Raw genomic sequence first — 14,415 nt, 5'->3', positions numbered from 1 at the left:
TGACTGTATATTGTTTCATATCATTTGTAAGTTTTTACATCTTTTTAGCCCAGTCTGTTAGCGTTATCATATATTACGTGTCACAAGTAAAGCTGTTCAGTTGAAGTCTAGCGACTGTCCGGTTTGCTTCTTTCCAAGTCTTTGTCTTTTTTCGCTGGTGAAATAGTTCTAGGTCTAAGCCGAAGCCAGGCTTCACGCGCTCACCTATGACACGCTGGTTGTGCTTGGAGTGGGGAGGGGTTTCAGCGTGCACGTCTCACTGCCCGATGCGAGACTGCTCTCTTCCGTCATCGATTGGTTTGGGTTCGTGTGTTACACAGAGACATTAAGATACCTAAGACGCGGGACTGAAACGGACAGTTCCATATTGGTCCGCTAGAACAAAGATCTCGTCCTTCCGCATTTCATTCCTCTAATCGGCTGAGAGATATGCTCAATCGGAAATTACAAATACACGTGTTTTGTTTCATGCACTCCTTGGACTTGGCTGGTAATCCTTCTTCTCACTGTTGAAGTGTGCTGATAGATTTTTTTATTTGCGGTGGTTCTTCCCAGTGTCCCTTTGAACGCAACGTGGACAGGGTCGTGCCATCTCGCGTTCGGCGCAAGGCTGAAGCCCCGGTGGCAGCTAAGGTGAATCAGCGCACACGTTTCCGCGCTACTACGCTGTTAGCGATGCGACCCGCATGCATCGTCGGGCTCGAGACTACTTTCGTTTTGCTTTGACCGCCGCCGTCGATTTGCCGCCGGGTACACATGTCTCGCGAAGAGAAGAGAATCGCGCAGCTGGGGATGAGGCTATGCGGGCCGGCGACGCAGGCAGCTGTCCTCGAAGCGCCCCACTTCACGTACGTTCGGGGTACGGTTTTTACCATTGGTATAGACGGATATCGTCCAGCTCGAACAGTCGTCCAGCGCGCGTACACAAATAAACCCACGCACACGCACAGGTCCAGAAGAAGACGTCCTCTTGTCGAAACGTTGGCAGCGGACATGTTTCGACAAGAGGACTTGTCAAAACGTGCTCGACAAGGGGCTGCTCCGCTAATCAAAGTTTTGTCCCACCCACCCAAACAAGCACGCATGCAAAAAAGTAAGACACATCACGGAAACATGAACAATGGGCAAGAGTAGAGAACTTTCTTTGTCCACAGATTTTATTTTTGTCTTTTTCTCACGCTGCATATTTTTATTTTCCTTTGTAGAAGCCCCTAAGCTGTCGCTGGAATTGTTGGGCCTATTGATACGCCCTTAGAAACTGGGCGGCATATTTTAGAGGCGCTCCGGGTTCTCTGCCCTTTTAGCCGCAGGGCCGCTTCGCCCACCTACCACTATTTCGCCCTCTCAACTCCCACAGCACAGGCACGCCTAGGGATAATATGAATAAAATGAAAGTGTGCGGTTTTCGTGCCTCAACGCCTTGTAGTGCTTTCATTTAACAGTTACTTAAGTCTTGCGGACCCGCGCTAGTTCGACGGACCGCCATGACCAGTGACTGACACGTAGACGTTGCACCATCGGTAAGTGTACATGTTCACCCGCTCTGCGCACACGTACACCGTACACCTTAAGTTTCCGTTTTGCAGCTGCGTTCCTGTTCGCCGTTTACAACCAGCGGTTGTTTTTTTCTGGACAGGTGCGCGTGTCGAAGCTCAAGGACCGGACACATGTGCGGAGAGGGACGCGTTTCCGCACGTTTTTTTTCCGGTTTCCGGAGAGAAAAAAACGCACGCGGAAACGCGTCGCTCTCCGCACATGTGTTTGGCACTTCGGGAAGGTTGCTTAAATCTGACAAATCATTAGCTCGATAAATCTTTCAGGTTGCCCACTTCCTTCATTAGAGTCTTCACTCGGAGATGAGGCTCGCCACGAAGGTTGCAATCTCGTTCGGAGCGAGGTTGACTACGGTGCCACCGCCATGGGGTAAAGAAATCATCTCAGGAGACGCTATGGGCACTTCAGATGCGGGCTTGTCGGCGTTCTCCTTGTTCCAGGAGTGACGGGTGGGGCCCGGCAGAAACTGGTTGGCTGCCAGAGTGACTGGACGCACGTCTTCCAGCCGGTAGCCGGAAAGCAGTCGCTGCGTTAGGGATTGGAAAAGAGGGCACGCTGCTTTATCCACAGATTAATTCATTGATTGATGAATCGATAAATTTCAAGTAAAACTAAAGATTGGAAAAAGGTAAATTAGTACAGATGCCAGGACCTAAAAAAATTCTGACTTATTACAATACTCCCTAATGCAAAATTCGAGCGCAGCGCGAACTGCAGTTTCGGTGACGGCGCATAGCTGCTGCGTCTCAGGAAATGATCACGTCATCAGAGAACGCACGACGGCGCGCGATATGGTCTGACGCTATCTCGCAGCGCGTCGCCACCTTCGTGGATCATGTCTCATTCGGCCTCGGCATACCGTCCTCTTTCTCACACTATCGCCATACCTTCCTCCTTCGTTTTTAGATGCAACGCATCTCATGCTCGCCCCTCTGTCCTTCCTGCGTCTGTCCGGCGTTGTCCGCACAGCTGCGCCTCTCCTCCTCTCCTCTTTCCGATAGCGAACATCCGATAGCAGCGCGCTCTCACTCCGTTGCTAGGCGCCGGTGGGCGGCGCTGCGCTCGGCGCTGTGCGCGCTGCGCATTTGCAGTACTCTCTCTCCGCGCTCTCCTCTCCTTCGGGCGCTGTGAATATAAAGCGGCATGCCGCGATCCGACGGTCTCAGTCGACGGTCGTCCGCGTTACGCTTGCACTCTCTCGCAGTACTCGACCATTGCTTGATGTAATCGTCGAACCCCTAACTGTGCACTTTACGGACCACAAGGCACTCATTCTCGTCTGCAATAAAGACCGTACCTGAGCACACGTGTACTGCATGTGCATTGCATGGCGAAAATGGAAAATTACGCCCACCTCCCCTTCGCGTGAAAATCCCTGCTATAAGCGTAATCAATACGCTGGAAAACGCCAATGGAACCCTCCATGAGATGCGTTGCATCACACCAGGGTTCCCGCGAGGGGAGGTGGGCGTAATTTTATGCTCGCTCTATCTACCTAACTTCGTGTCCTCTTCGTTCGCTCCTTACATGAGGCCAACGGCGACGAGAAACCACAGGAGCGGGCATTTAACAACTGCGCGCTAAATCGACGAAGTCTTGAAAACTATTGTCCAAGAATGCTGCAGAACCATACATACGCGCGAAGTTTAATGTAAGATGAAATGTAAGAAAAGCGCTTTATGACAAACAATCCAACAACAGAAACACGTAGCATCGTATCCTAACGATTCATTCAAACATGAAAGAGAAACAAGAGAGAGAGAGAGAGGTTTTTATTGCAGGCAAAGAGGACTGCTTTTCGATGCGGGCTAAAGGGGCCCTGCAGCACTTACCGTCGACTACTCAAAATGTATTTTGGGGTAAAGTCTACTGTCCCAGCCATCTCCTCCCGCAAAAATTATAAAAACCTGTTCACTATCACCGAAGCTACCCGAGATGAAAAATCGGGCATAATAGTTCCCTGTCAACTCGATCGCGGACTACGCGACGAAAGCTGCCCACTCTCTCCGGGAGAGGGGGGTGACTCGTGGTGTTCTCTGCGGCGGCCTTTGATATAACACAGGCCGGGGAGTTTTCTCCTTTTCTCCGCAATGTGGAGGGGTACATTTCCGGTATGGTGCAATCAAAAAGCAGGCATCGATGGCTGCTAGCAAGCAAGCGCTTAGGCTGGTAGGGCATTTCTGAAGCAATAAACGTCTGTTGTTGAGTGGTCTAGTTGAAAGGGAAGTATTGAGTTCGTCACTGAAATTCCGCGCGCGTTCAAAACACACCAAAGAAACGCCAAAAGTGTTTGTACAGGTTCAGGCATAGAAAAGGTTGGTGCAAAGCGCCGGAAACGGCGGATCGTCGCAAGAAATTTGAGAAATAAACCGTGAACCAGGAACAACCAATAGGATAGTTACAGCTGTAATGGCGTAATTACAACGGTGCATAATGACGGAAACTGAAGAGAGCGCGGTTACTTGTTCCACGTCTTTCACAGCGATTTGCGAACTTATCGCTTCACGTGCACGTATGATATTTGGCTTGGGTATATCTAGGAGTGTAATTTAAACGTCGCGGAGGTTTATTTGCACTGCTGAAATCATGTGGCAGGGGTAAAATGAAATGGACTTTGGAATCGGTAGGGTCTTGGTTTCGTCGCAATTCTTCAGGGAGGAGGAGGAGTCTTGGGGAAAATGCGTTAGGAAAGAGGGAAGCAGACCCATCGTCCTAGACTGCTCCTGCAATATCGCTTGAGAGTGCGAACAGAGCAATTACGTGAAGGTTAGGGGTGTCCACGAAGTGAGGGCTTATGGGTATCGTGGGATTGTTCGTGGGGGAGGGGATACACTGTGATAACGAGTTAATATGGTTGAGCAACAAATGGGGTAATGTAGACCAGCTCTGCTGGGTAGCGGCACTTCGGCCAGCGTGGGGTGGTGGCAGGGGCGTATCATTTGCGTAGTTTTTCGGACAGGGACTGTCATTAAGCAAGTACTTGTTAACGAATACTCAGCCCGTTTCGGGAGGTTAGACAAACTATGAACGCATATCGGGTGAGGTTATTGAGGCGGAGTTTTTTTCTTCTATCAGATAGCGGTGTATCTGCACACCCGGTAGGAATGAGGTGTCGAAGAAAGGAAGATGTTGCGGAAACAGCTGAGGTATGTGCACAGAGACGCTACCGCGCACTGCATGAGTGAGCTGCCTGGCTTGCCGTTGAAGAGACTCCCAATGTCGGGATGTCCAATCGAAGCGAGCGTTCGAGCCGTTCCGGCGGAGTGTGATTATCCGGTGAGAGATATTGGCGGCAATCGGGTTGGTGGTGGTTAGGATTTTGATGGTTTCTAATACTTAAACTGAACCATTTGGCATACGAATTTTGGGTCGGTGGTTGCGCCTGGTAATTGTACGTTAGAAAATCCAAAGCCTGTGTGACCGAATGTTGTTCTGCTTCAGTTGTAGCAGCGTACGGAATGTAATGTACAGCCATTGTCAAAATTTTCTAGGCCACGCCGAAAGTGTACAGGCCACAAAAAATTCAATGTACAAGCTCACGTCTCTAGCGAGGCTCAAACGTTTTACCCCGAAGAGCTGAAAAAAAAAAAACACCTTTTTTCTTAATGTAATAAAATATTTCTGTCACAGTTAAAGGTTAGGGTAAGCTCATTCTTTAAATTCATTGTGGTCGAGAAGGCTTAGGTTTGGCAGAAAAAATTTTGACGAAGACTGTACATGGGATTCGTTAGCAGGTGATAGATCAAGGGACGTCCGGGAACTGGTGACAGTGAATGTAGTGGGGCCGACATCAGCAAATATATCAAATTCTTGGGTTCGTTTGGTTCTTTCAAGTGTGTCAATTCGATTGACAGGAGAACGGCGAGAGGTACGAGGTACCGGTTTAGACGGGACGGAATCGGTAAGTCGTTGGCAATGCCAATGGGTAGAGACGCTGGAAGGACAGGTTGCTGTGGAGGCGTTGAAGGTTCCAAGCCTTGGTTTGAGTTCATACGCAATACCGATGACGTAGACTCAGAATGAATAAGACGGTATGAACAGGAGCTTAACACACTAGATTTAAAACGAGTTTCATATCAAAACCCACAGACATGGTGCAGATAGCTCCTAAAAACATTTGAATGAAATACAGCTTTATGTTCTTCATAAAGGCTCTAAGCGTTTTGTGGTACATGCGTCCAATGAATTCTCCAACTGCAAACAGTGTGTTTTGTTTGAAAGATCTAGGATTGACGTTTTTTTGTATAAATCACATCGCTACTCCCCAAAGACAGTGCCGCCTTCAAGCGCGTTCTAGGAACCGTGAGTACGTAGTCAACCCATTCCCACATGTTGCTAAAAGGTGTTCTACAACCACTCCCTGTTAGGCCTGTCTACGTCAGTTTAAGGGGAAAGTGTCACGGGCTAGTCAGTGCAGGAATTTGGTCCCACATTTTTGCGTCTACTACTCATCTTCCCCGCCGTCGAAGTCATCATATTACCAGCAAATCCATGTCCTCCCATCCTCGTTCTGTCTTACGTTGGCAGAGTTCTCAATCATCCTTCCGTTGCCTTTTGCCCTTTCGGCCCTCGTGGTGTCAATTGACGCCATCACCTAAAAGTTCCTCTATCGAATAGAGAACGAAACCAAAACTGCTAGTTTTCTGGGGAATTGCCCTCCAATGATGCCTATTGCGATAGATATCAGTGTTGTTTCATTTTAGTGGAGCTGGACGCTACAAAGAAGAAGAAGCTCCGGTGAAGATGAAATTACGGCATTGAGGCTGAAAAAAATGGCGTTTTGAGTTTTCTTCCCAAGCTTGTAAATGTATAAATACATGGACTACGAAGTTCATTTTTTGTTTGTATAGCCATAAGGTTTAGGAAAATATGCGACAGTGATGCCTCTGCTAACCCAAGAATTTGTAGCTGCCAGATGCCCTAATTAATTGCTTCATTAAGAAATCTTTTAATGTTAGCACTTTCAGCTCTCTTTTTCGTTTGTGAGCTTATGGGAACGCAAAATTTAGGAAAACCACACAGAAAACATTGTTTTGCTTAAAATAAAGAAATCAGGGCTGAAAGGGTTAAGTCACGCACCTAACGGAGATCAATCAATCAATCAATCAATCAATCAATCAATCAATCAATCAATCAATCAATCAATCAATCAATCAATCAATCAATCAATCAATCAATCAATCAATCAATCAATCAATCAATCAATCAATCAATCAATCAATCAATCAATCAATCAATCAATCAATCAAAATGTAATTAAAAAGGCACCGCACATGTCTTACTCACCGTGATATCGACCCTGACGGACGTATTGGTTAGTGCAAGGTGTTCGAGGCGAAGCAACACTTGCGCGTCCGACAGCCTCTCCAGGGTCAGGATGTGCACCGTCTTGGGAAGAGGAGACCGCAGTCCCGAGAACTGGACGGCAGCGGGCAAAGAAAGCGTGTTAGTCGCCGGACACGGAAGAACCCACGGGGGACGCTTGAGAGAGAGAGAGAGAGAGAGATAGAGGAGAGAGAGAGAGAGAGAGAGAGAGAGAGAGAGAGAGAGAGAGAGAGAGAGAGAGAGAGAGAGAGAGAGAGAGAGAGAGATCTTTAATGAAGTCTGGCGATGGGAATGCTGGAGTAACGTAACCTTAGGGCTTTGTGCGGCGTTATGAATGACTGATCCCGTTACTTGTGTGCATGTCTGCATCGAATTCTTGAATGGTTTTATGGATACGGAAGCTCGTTGAGCCTTTGTGAGATGGCAACGTCTCAAGCTAAACAACTCCACCTGGCTGTTCGTAGCATGTGCTCCTACGTTTGTCGCATAGCAAAAGCATATAGATGAAGGCGACGAAAGGTTGCGTGGACAACCATGGCCGGCTTTGAAGAAGACGAGGATCGGGATCAGCGGACGCCATTCTACTAACTAGCAGTTCTAATTCAGTCTAATGTAAAATACAGAGATCATTCCTTCTCGTGGTGTTGGACTCATTTCTCGGACATTTTTTTATGCCGAAACCCTGGATGTCTAAGCTGCGCTTGAGAAATTTCCTCGCCGTAATCCAGAGTTTGCCGTGGAGTATGACACCTCGATTAGAAACTACATGAACATCGGTCATGCAGAAAAGGTTCCACTTGAAAGTAATTCCTACAACGTTTGCTACATGCCTCATCAAGCTGTGATAGGTAGCGAGTCGACCATAACAAAGGTACGCGTCATTTTGGACGTTTCTTCTCATCGCTTCAAAAAAAAAAATTATTAGTGGCTTAGCTCTGTTATGCCAGGATATACGTAGCGTGAGCTAAGGTTCAGCAATCCAGTCCAATCAAGTCCAGTCCAGTCCAATTCAGTCCAGTCCAGTCCAGTCTAGTCATATTCAGTCTAATCCAATTCAGTTTAGTCCAGTCCAGTCCTGCTCCTCGCGAATATCCAGCCCGGCTCTTCACGAGCCACGCCAAACGGCTGTCAAGCGGCTCCGGCGCAGCGTCAGACTTGGCTACTGCGTAATTGAGGCGCACACACTGGGCACGCGCCGGCGCCAGTGCATCTGCCGTGGCTATGACGCAACAGAATCCAACACAATCCACTTCAATCCAATCCAATCAATTCCAAATCCAAGTCAAGTCAAGTCAAGTCAAGCCAAGCCAAGCAAAGCAAAGCAAAGCCAAGCCCAGCAAAGCCAATCCAGGCCAATCCAATCCAATTCCCCTCGCGCTTGCGTAGAACGGTCCTTCACTGCACACGCGAAACTGCTCAACCTCGGCCAGTGTAGCTTACGCTACAAAAAAATTTAAAAAATTCACAGCATATCCACGGGGTGAATGATGATGAGTGGGCGAAGCTCCTGAGGGGAAATCATCAGTAAAACCGTGACTCTTCAGTGAAAGTTCGCCCACTACATCTGTGTCCGAACGTAACGTCTAGAAAGTCCCGCTTAAACCGCGCGTCGGCACCTTGGGGCTGAGCTCGCCTGATGCGTTTTGCAGACGCCTCACGAGCTCTCACTGCATCGGGGTCTGCCTGCCGATACGCGCGCTTTCTCGCCGCTTCCCGTTCTCTGACGTTTTGGAGATCCTCTTCGCGCCGCAGCCGTGCCGCTTCGCGTACGGCAGGGTCCTCGCGCCGTTGCCGTGACGCTTGGGCCTCTCGTTCTCGAACGCTGGGATCTTGGCGGCGTCGTCGCGCAGCCAGACGACACGCTTCGGCCTCCCGCTCTCGTACGGCAGGATCTTGGCGGCGGCGTCGCGCAGCTTCACGGAGCGCTTCTGCCTCGCGGGCTCGCACATCTGCAGCCTTATCCATCGGGCGACTCCGAGCGCGCGCCAACAGCGAACGGATTTTATTACAACGCTCCCCGCCATCTAGTAAACAACCCAAGAACTAAACTAGAGGTAGCCACGCCATCTAGTAAACAATCCAAGCGCATCTTTTCATCATATACAAGTACCGCCATCTAGTAAACAATCCAAGAACTAAACTAGAGGTAGCCACGCCATCTAGTAAACAATCCAAGAACTAAACTAGAGGTGGCTACATACATACGTCGAGGATGGACAGACCCACGCCTTAAGGAGCTTCGCCCCTAAAAGAGAGCAATGGACGAGGACAGAGAAACAGTAGACTGGACCAGCGCTGTGTTTCTCGGTCCTCGTCCAAGGCGCTCTTTTTAATTTTTTTGAAGCCATGAACCAACTCGCCCAACAAAGATTTCTATTAAGCTATCTCTCCTCATCGGCCGGGGGCTACGTCCTGAAACAATCACTTAGAAAAGGGACCGAATCTTCTTGCAGACCTGGTCAAGCTTCTAAGCTGTTTCCCCTTGTATCAAGTAGCTATGACAGCTGACAATTAAAAGGCTTTTCTACAGATCCGTGTCCGGGAAGAGGACAGGGATCCTCTGTTCCTCATGTACCTCTGGTTAAAATGCTTCCGAAAAAAGGCGAACCCGAACCTGAAATAGAAGAGTAATAGGATGACCAGAGTTCCATTCGGCACAAAGGCTAGTCCGTTCCTGCTCAATGCCACGCTTCAACGTCGTTTGAAGACAGTCGAAGGACCACGTGCGAGGACAGCTGATCTACTGTCACAGTCATTCTACATTGGTGACCCACTGGTTCGAGCGCCCAAAGAGAGAAAGGCTGTTAACCTGTTTTACGAGGCGAACGACATGGGTGAAGCTACTGGCATGAAGTTACGGAAGTGGGCTTCCAACTCGCAGTACTTACGTAAGTTCTTCGTGCCGCGTGAAAGCTGCCTCTCTTCGGAAACTGTCAAAATTCCGGGTCTTCTATAGAATCCAGAGAAGAACCTCATAACACTCGCCACGAAGCCTATACAATGACTGTCCGACATGAAAAGCTATTGCAAAGGGTATGTCCTTCAAGTGGTAGCCACAATATTTGGCCCTCTCGGCTTGCGTGCTCCTCTCACGATTGGAGCAAAATTTATTTTCCAAAAGTTATGGCAACGAGGCGTCGGTTGCATAGGACGAAGATTTACAAAGTAACTTAGAGAAACAGTGGAAGAATTGGCGTTATGAGTTGTCCCAGCTTGGAGGTATAACTGTCGAGAGGTGCGTTGTGGTCTATCAACGTCCCAAATCTCTACAGCTCCATGTTTTTTTGCGAAACCAGCCAACGCGCTTACGGGGCTTGTGCGTACCTGAAAGTTGAGGATTCAAAAGGTCACGTTCACAGCCCGTTGGTGTTCTCGAAACCACGAGTTGCACCACTCACGACTATGACTTTACCACGGCATGAACTTATGACAGCACTTCTTGGATCCGGCATCTCACCTTTCGAAAAGATTGTTTTTATGAGCTGCTTGAGGTTAGCCAAATAGTGTGCTAGACGGACTGTTAAATCACCCTCCATAGGTTGCGTGGACGTCCGGAACAGTGGAGCCAGTTTGTCAAAAATCGGGTCGCAGAGGTTCAGAGCTGCACTGAGAAGACACAGTGGAGGCATTTCCCTGGATATGAGAACCCAGCCGATCGCCTCACACGGGGAACATCCCTCAACTACCGGGCAACCGATTTATTGTGGTGGTCTGGGCCATTGTGCCTTGTAAAAGACAGTCATGACTGGCCGGCTGACGCACAAAAACTTGTTTTGTCCTCAAGGGAGGTTGACCTGGAAATTAACACAGAAGTGAAAATTTTGCGTACGACGGTCTTAAAACCCATTCTTGGGTTGTCGTACATTACAGCTGACTTGGTCGCGTTTTACGCGTAACGGTGAGGGTGTTTCGGTTTATAGCCCGGATTAAAGGAGCTGCCACTATGACGTTTTCTACAATTACGACCGACGAGATAACCAAGCAAAAGAGTACTTGGTTACGACTGTGTAGGAAGAAGCTTACGGCGAGGAAATTTCTCAAGTGCGGCTTAGACATCCCAGGTTTCGGCCCCAAGAAAATGTCCGAGAAATGAGTCCAACACCATGGAAAGGAATAATTACTGTATTTTACATTAGACTGAACTAGAACTGCGAGCTAGTACAATGGCATCCGCTGATTCCGATCCTCGCCTTCTTCAAAGCCGAACCATGTTATCCACGCGACTTTTCGGGTTCTTCATCTAGATGCTCTTCCTATGCAACAAACGTAACATGCGCAGTTCCACAGGTACGTATCTACAGTGCGATCAAAGTTAAGTCGACAGGTTTTTTTAGATGCGAAGCATCTTATGGTCGGGGCTATGTCCCGCGTGCGCCGTCCGCACTCCACTGCGCATGCGCGTCTCTCCTCCATTCTCCTCTCCTCCAGCTGCATCACACTGCGAATGCGCGCCTCTCCTGTATTCTCCTCTCCCCAGCTGTATAAAAGCGGGTGCGCGCGCTGCGCGGCGTGAACCCCCATGCTGCTTCGCATCCTACTCATGGTTGCCCAATGGGAAGATGGTGTAATTTTTTAAGTCGGGCGCTTAGATTTACGTGAAGACTACCTATGCATTGGTGTTATGCGCCCAGGGGGACACAAAAAGATGTGGTAATTGTTGATGTGGGTGGCCTAATTAACTAAAATTGAATAATTACTTTTTAGTGGCATGCAGTAAGCAGGCATGTTTGTATTGAAAAGTTGGACGCCATCGTGTTTCTACGCAGTTTCATCGGTCAGAATTCTTTTAGCGCACCCGTACTCCGATATATCGAACTGCGAAGTTTACTTGCCGTTCGCATGATCACGCATGCAAGACAGTGAGGACCGGCGAAAAGCGCTTCCCTTTTGTGACGTGCCTGCTGTGTACGGTGTTTAGTTTGACAACGGGGTGAAGGCATAGGCAAAAGTGTTAACTGGCACCTTTCACGCTTGTCTGACGTTATCGCAATCTGCGGTATTCGGAACCGCTATCCAATCACATAACAAAAAGGAGGAGCTTTGCGCCGATCGTCTGTGTCTAGCATGCGAGATCATGCGAACGGCAATGAAACTTCGCAGCTCGATATCTCAGAGTACGGATGCGCTAGAAGAATTCTGACTGATGAAACTGCGTAGAAACACGATTGCGTCCCACTTTTCAATACAAACATGCCTGCTTACTCCAGCCATTAAAAAGTTAAGTATTCAATTTTAGTTAATCAAGCCACCGACATCAATAATTAACACCTCATTTTTTGCCCCCCTGGGCGCATAACCTCAATGTAGAGGTGGTCTTCAAGTAAATATAAGCGCCTAATTAAAAAAAAACCTGTCGACACAACTTTGATCACCTTGTATTCTGTGGCAAGTTGCCCTGGTGCCTCATTCGTTAGCCCATCGTTAATGTGGCGGCAAGGGAAGTCTGAAACTTACTTTTACTGTAACAAAAAGTTCCATCAACCAAGACAGTTTGATCCAAAACTACGAAGGACTTGCGATAAAAAGAGAATGACATGCTTTTCTCCATGTTCGCTTAGCAGGTGTAAATTTAATTGGGGTTACAATGTGCATGTCAGTCTCACGTCCATTGAAACGGCTGAGACTATTCGTACACACTTAGTAGCTAAATGCTACACTGTGAATCTCAATAGACATGTTCATCGAAACTACTGTGACTACTCGGACAGAGTTATTAATGCCTTTTCGTAAAAACTTACAGGGCTTCAACATAGCGCGACAGTACTGATAGCGTACAACGGCAGCGATAGGCATTTTGACAGCCACTGCGGCATTGCACCGAGCGCCCACCATTTCGCTCTTGGGCTTCCATCGAGCCGGCGCAAAGACCAGCAGTGGCCGGTAGACGAGCTGCAGTGATGTGGGTCGCAGGAGTTCCTGGGCTTGCGACCAGGATCCGAGGAAGAGCCGGTGCGTCCCCCTCACCACCAAGCCCTGAGAGTCGACGCCTACTTCCATGATGCCCTCGCTGTTTCCAAGCCCGTCATCGTCTGCGTGCCAACGGTGCAACTGCAAGGGTTCTCGAATTGAAGATGGCGGTGATGGTAATAACGGTCAGTTAATAGACGCAACTCAATTAATTCGTTGGCTCAAACGATGTTAGGGTCTGCGTCCAACTGGCTCCTCCCCTGCTTCGAGTTCCAGCATAGTACTCACGCAATTCGTCCGTGATAATAAACGCCAGAGAATGTGCATATGGCCTCCGTATTCTCCTCCTTAATCTCCACAGAGTACAAATTACCAGCTAGGGAATACCCTCATACGGCTTTTGAAGAATCATCATCACCAGCCTATCTACGTCCACTGCAGGGCAAAGGCCTCTCCCATAGATCTCCAATTATCCCTGTCCTGTGCTAACTGCGACCTATTTACCCCCGCACACTCCTGGATCTCATCTTCCAATTTAACTTCCTGCCTCCCCCTGCCAAGCTTGCTTTCTCTAGGGATCCACTCTGTTACCCTTAATGACCAACGGTTATCTTGCCTTCCCATTACAAGCCCTGCCCAAGTCCATTTCTTCTTAAATGTCCTTAACACGTGTTTGTTCCCTAACCCACTCCGCTATCTTCTTGAACCTTAATGTTACACCTATCATCTTCCGTTCCATTGCGCGCTGAGTCGTCCTCAATTCAAGTTGAACCCTCGTAGTGAGCCTCCAAGTTTCTGCCCCGTACGTGAGTACCGGTAAGATGCAGCTGTCATACACTTTCTTCTTCAGGGACAATGGTAGGCTGCAATTCATTATCTGAGAATGCCTGCCGAATGCACCCCACCCCATCCTTATCCTTCGAATTATCTCTGCCTCATGGTTGGGATCCGGGGTCACAACTTGGCCTAAGTAGATATATTCGCTTACCACTTCCACGGCCTCGCCCCCTATCTCAAACCGCTGTGCTGTCACGAGGTTATTGATCATTACTTTAGTTTTCTGCATATTAATTTTCAGGCCCACGGTTCTACTCTGTTTGTCCAGTGCGGTAAGCATGCTTTGCACAGAAGAATAAGCGTAGAAGAATAATGTAACAAAAAAGTTTTCCCTGTGCCACGCTTGGTCAGCGTGGGCTCGTTAGCACCAAAGCCATCTGCAACCGAAAGGCACTGGGCTGGGAGTGATGGGTCATGTAGTGGATAAGAGTCGAAGACAAATCTCCATACCATCAGCTCCAGCTGTCCTTTTCGCCGACTGCTTCCCCCTTGTGGACGGTCCGGAAGAACCACCAGTTGCAGGTCTTTCTCTTTGTCCTGAAAATGTCAACGCCTTCTCAGTATTGAAGATTTCTATGTCATGCCTTGGCGGCTTCAAATGCGGTAGCATTTGAAGTGCCGTCATACAGCGCGAACTGACCAAAGCTTGGCCCTCACTTCGAGCATTTCATCATCCACTCTCGCGCTACAAACAGCTAGCCCCTAGCTTGGTTAGCTCAGTTCGAAGAGCGCCTGGCTTAGAGGGCTAGAAGTTCCAGGTTGGAACTTCGGACCAGGGGCCCTATTCTCTAA

At 48.6% G+C, this 14,415-nt stretch overlaps 1 protein-coding gene across 1 annotated transcript in view; it reads right to left on the bottom strand.

Annotated features, from left to right (window-relative positions):
• Positions 1–1,846: 1,846 nt before the first annotated feature.
• LOC144160074 (lysosomal alpha-mannosidase-like) overlaps positions 1,847–14,415 on the bottom strand; it is a 29,530-nt gene continuing 16,961 nt past the window's right edge. The window contains exons 7-10 of the mRNA XM_077691683.1: positions 14,074–14,160; positions 12,709–12,927; positions 6,841–6,972; positions 1,847–2,080 (exon numbers count right to left, since the gene is read on the bottom strand). Coding sequence (XP_077547809.1) covers positions 1,847–2,080; positions 6,841–6,972; positions 12,709–12,927; positions 14,074–14,160 — 672 coding nt within the window. The remainder of the gene's footprint in view (positions 2,081–6,840; positions 6,973–12,708; positions 12,928–14,073; positions 14,161–14,415) is intronic.

The sequence above is a fragment of the Haemaphysalis longicornis genome, unplaced genomic scaffold, assembly GCF_048455015.1.
Source record: "Haemaphysalis longicornis isolate Haplotype H1 unplaced genomic scaffold, Haemaphysalis longicornis Haplotype H1 scaffold_10, whole genome shotgun sequence".
NCBI lineage: Eukaryota > Metazoa > Arthropoda > Arachnida > Ixodida > Ixodidae > Haemaphysalis > Haemaphysalis longicornis.
This window is presented reverse-complemented; position numbering and strand designations above follow the sequence as displayed.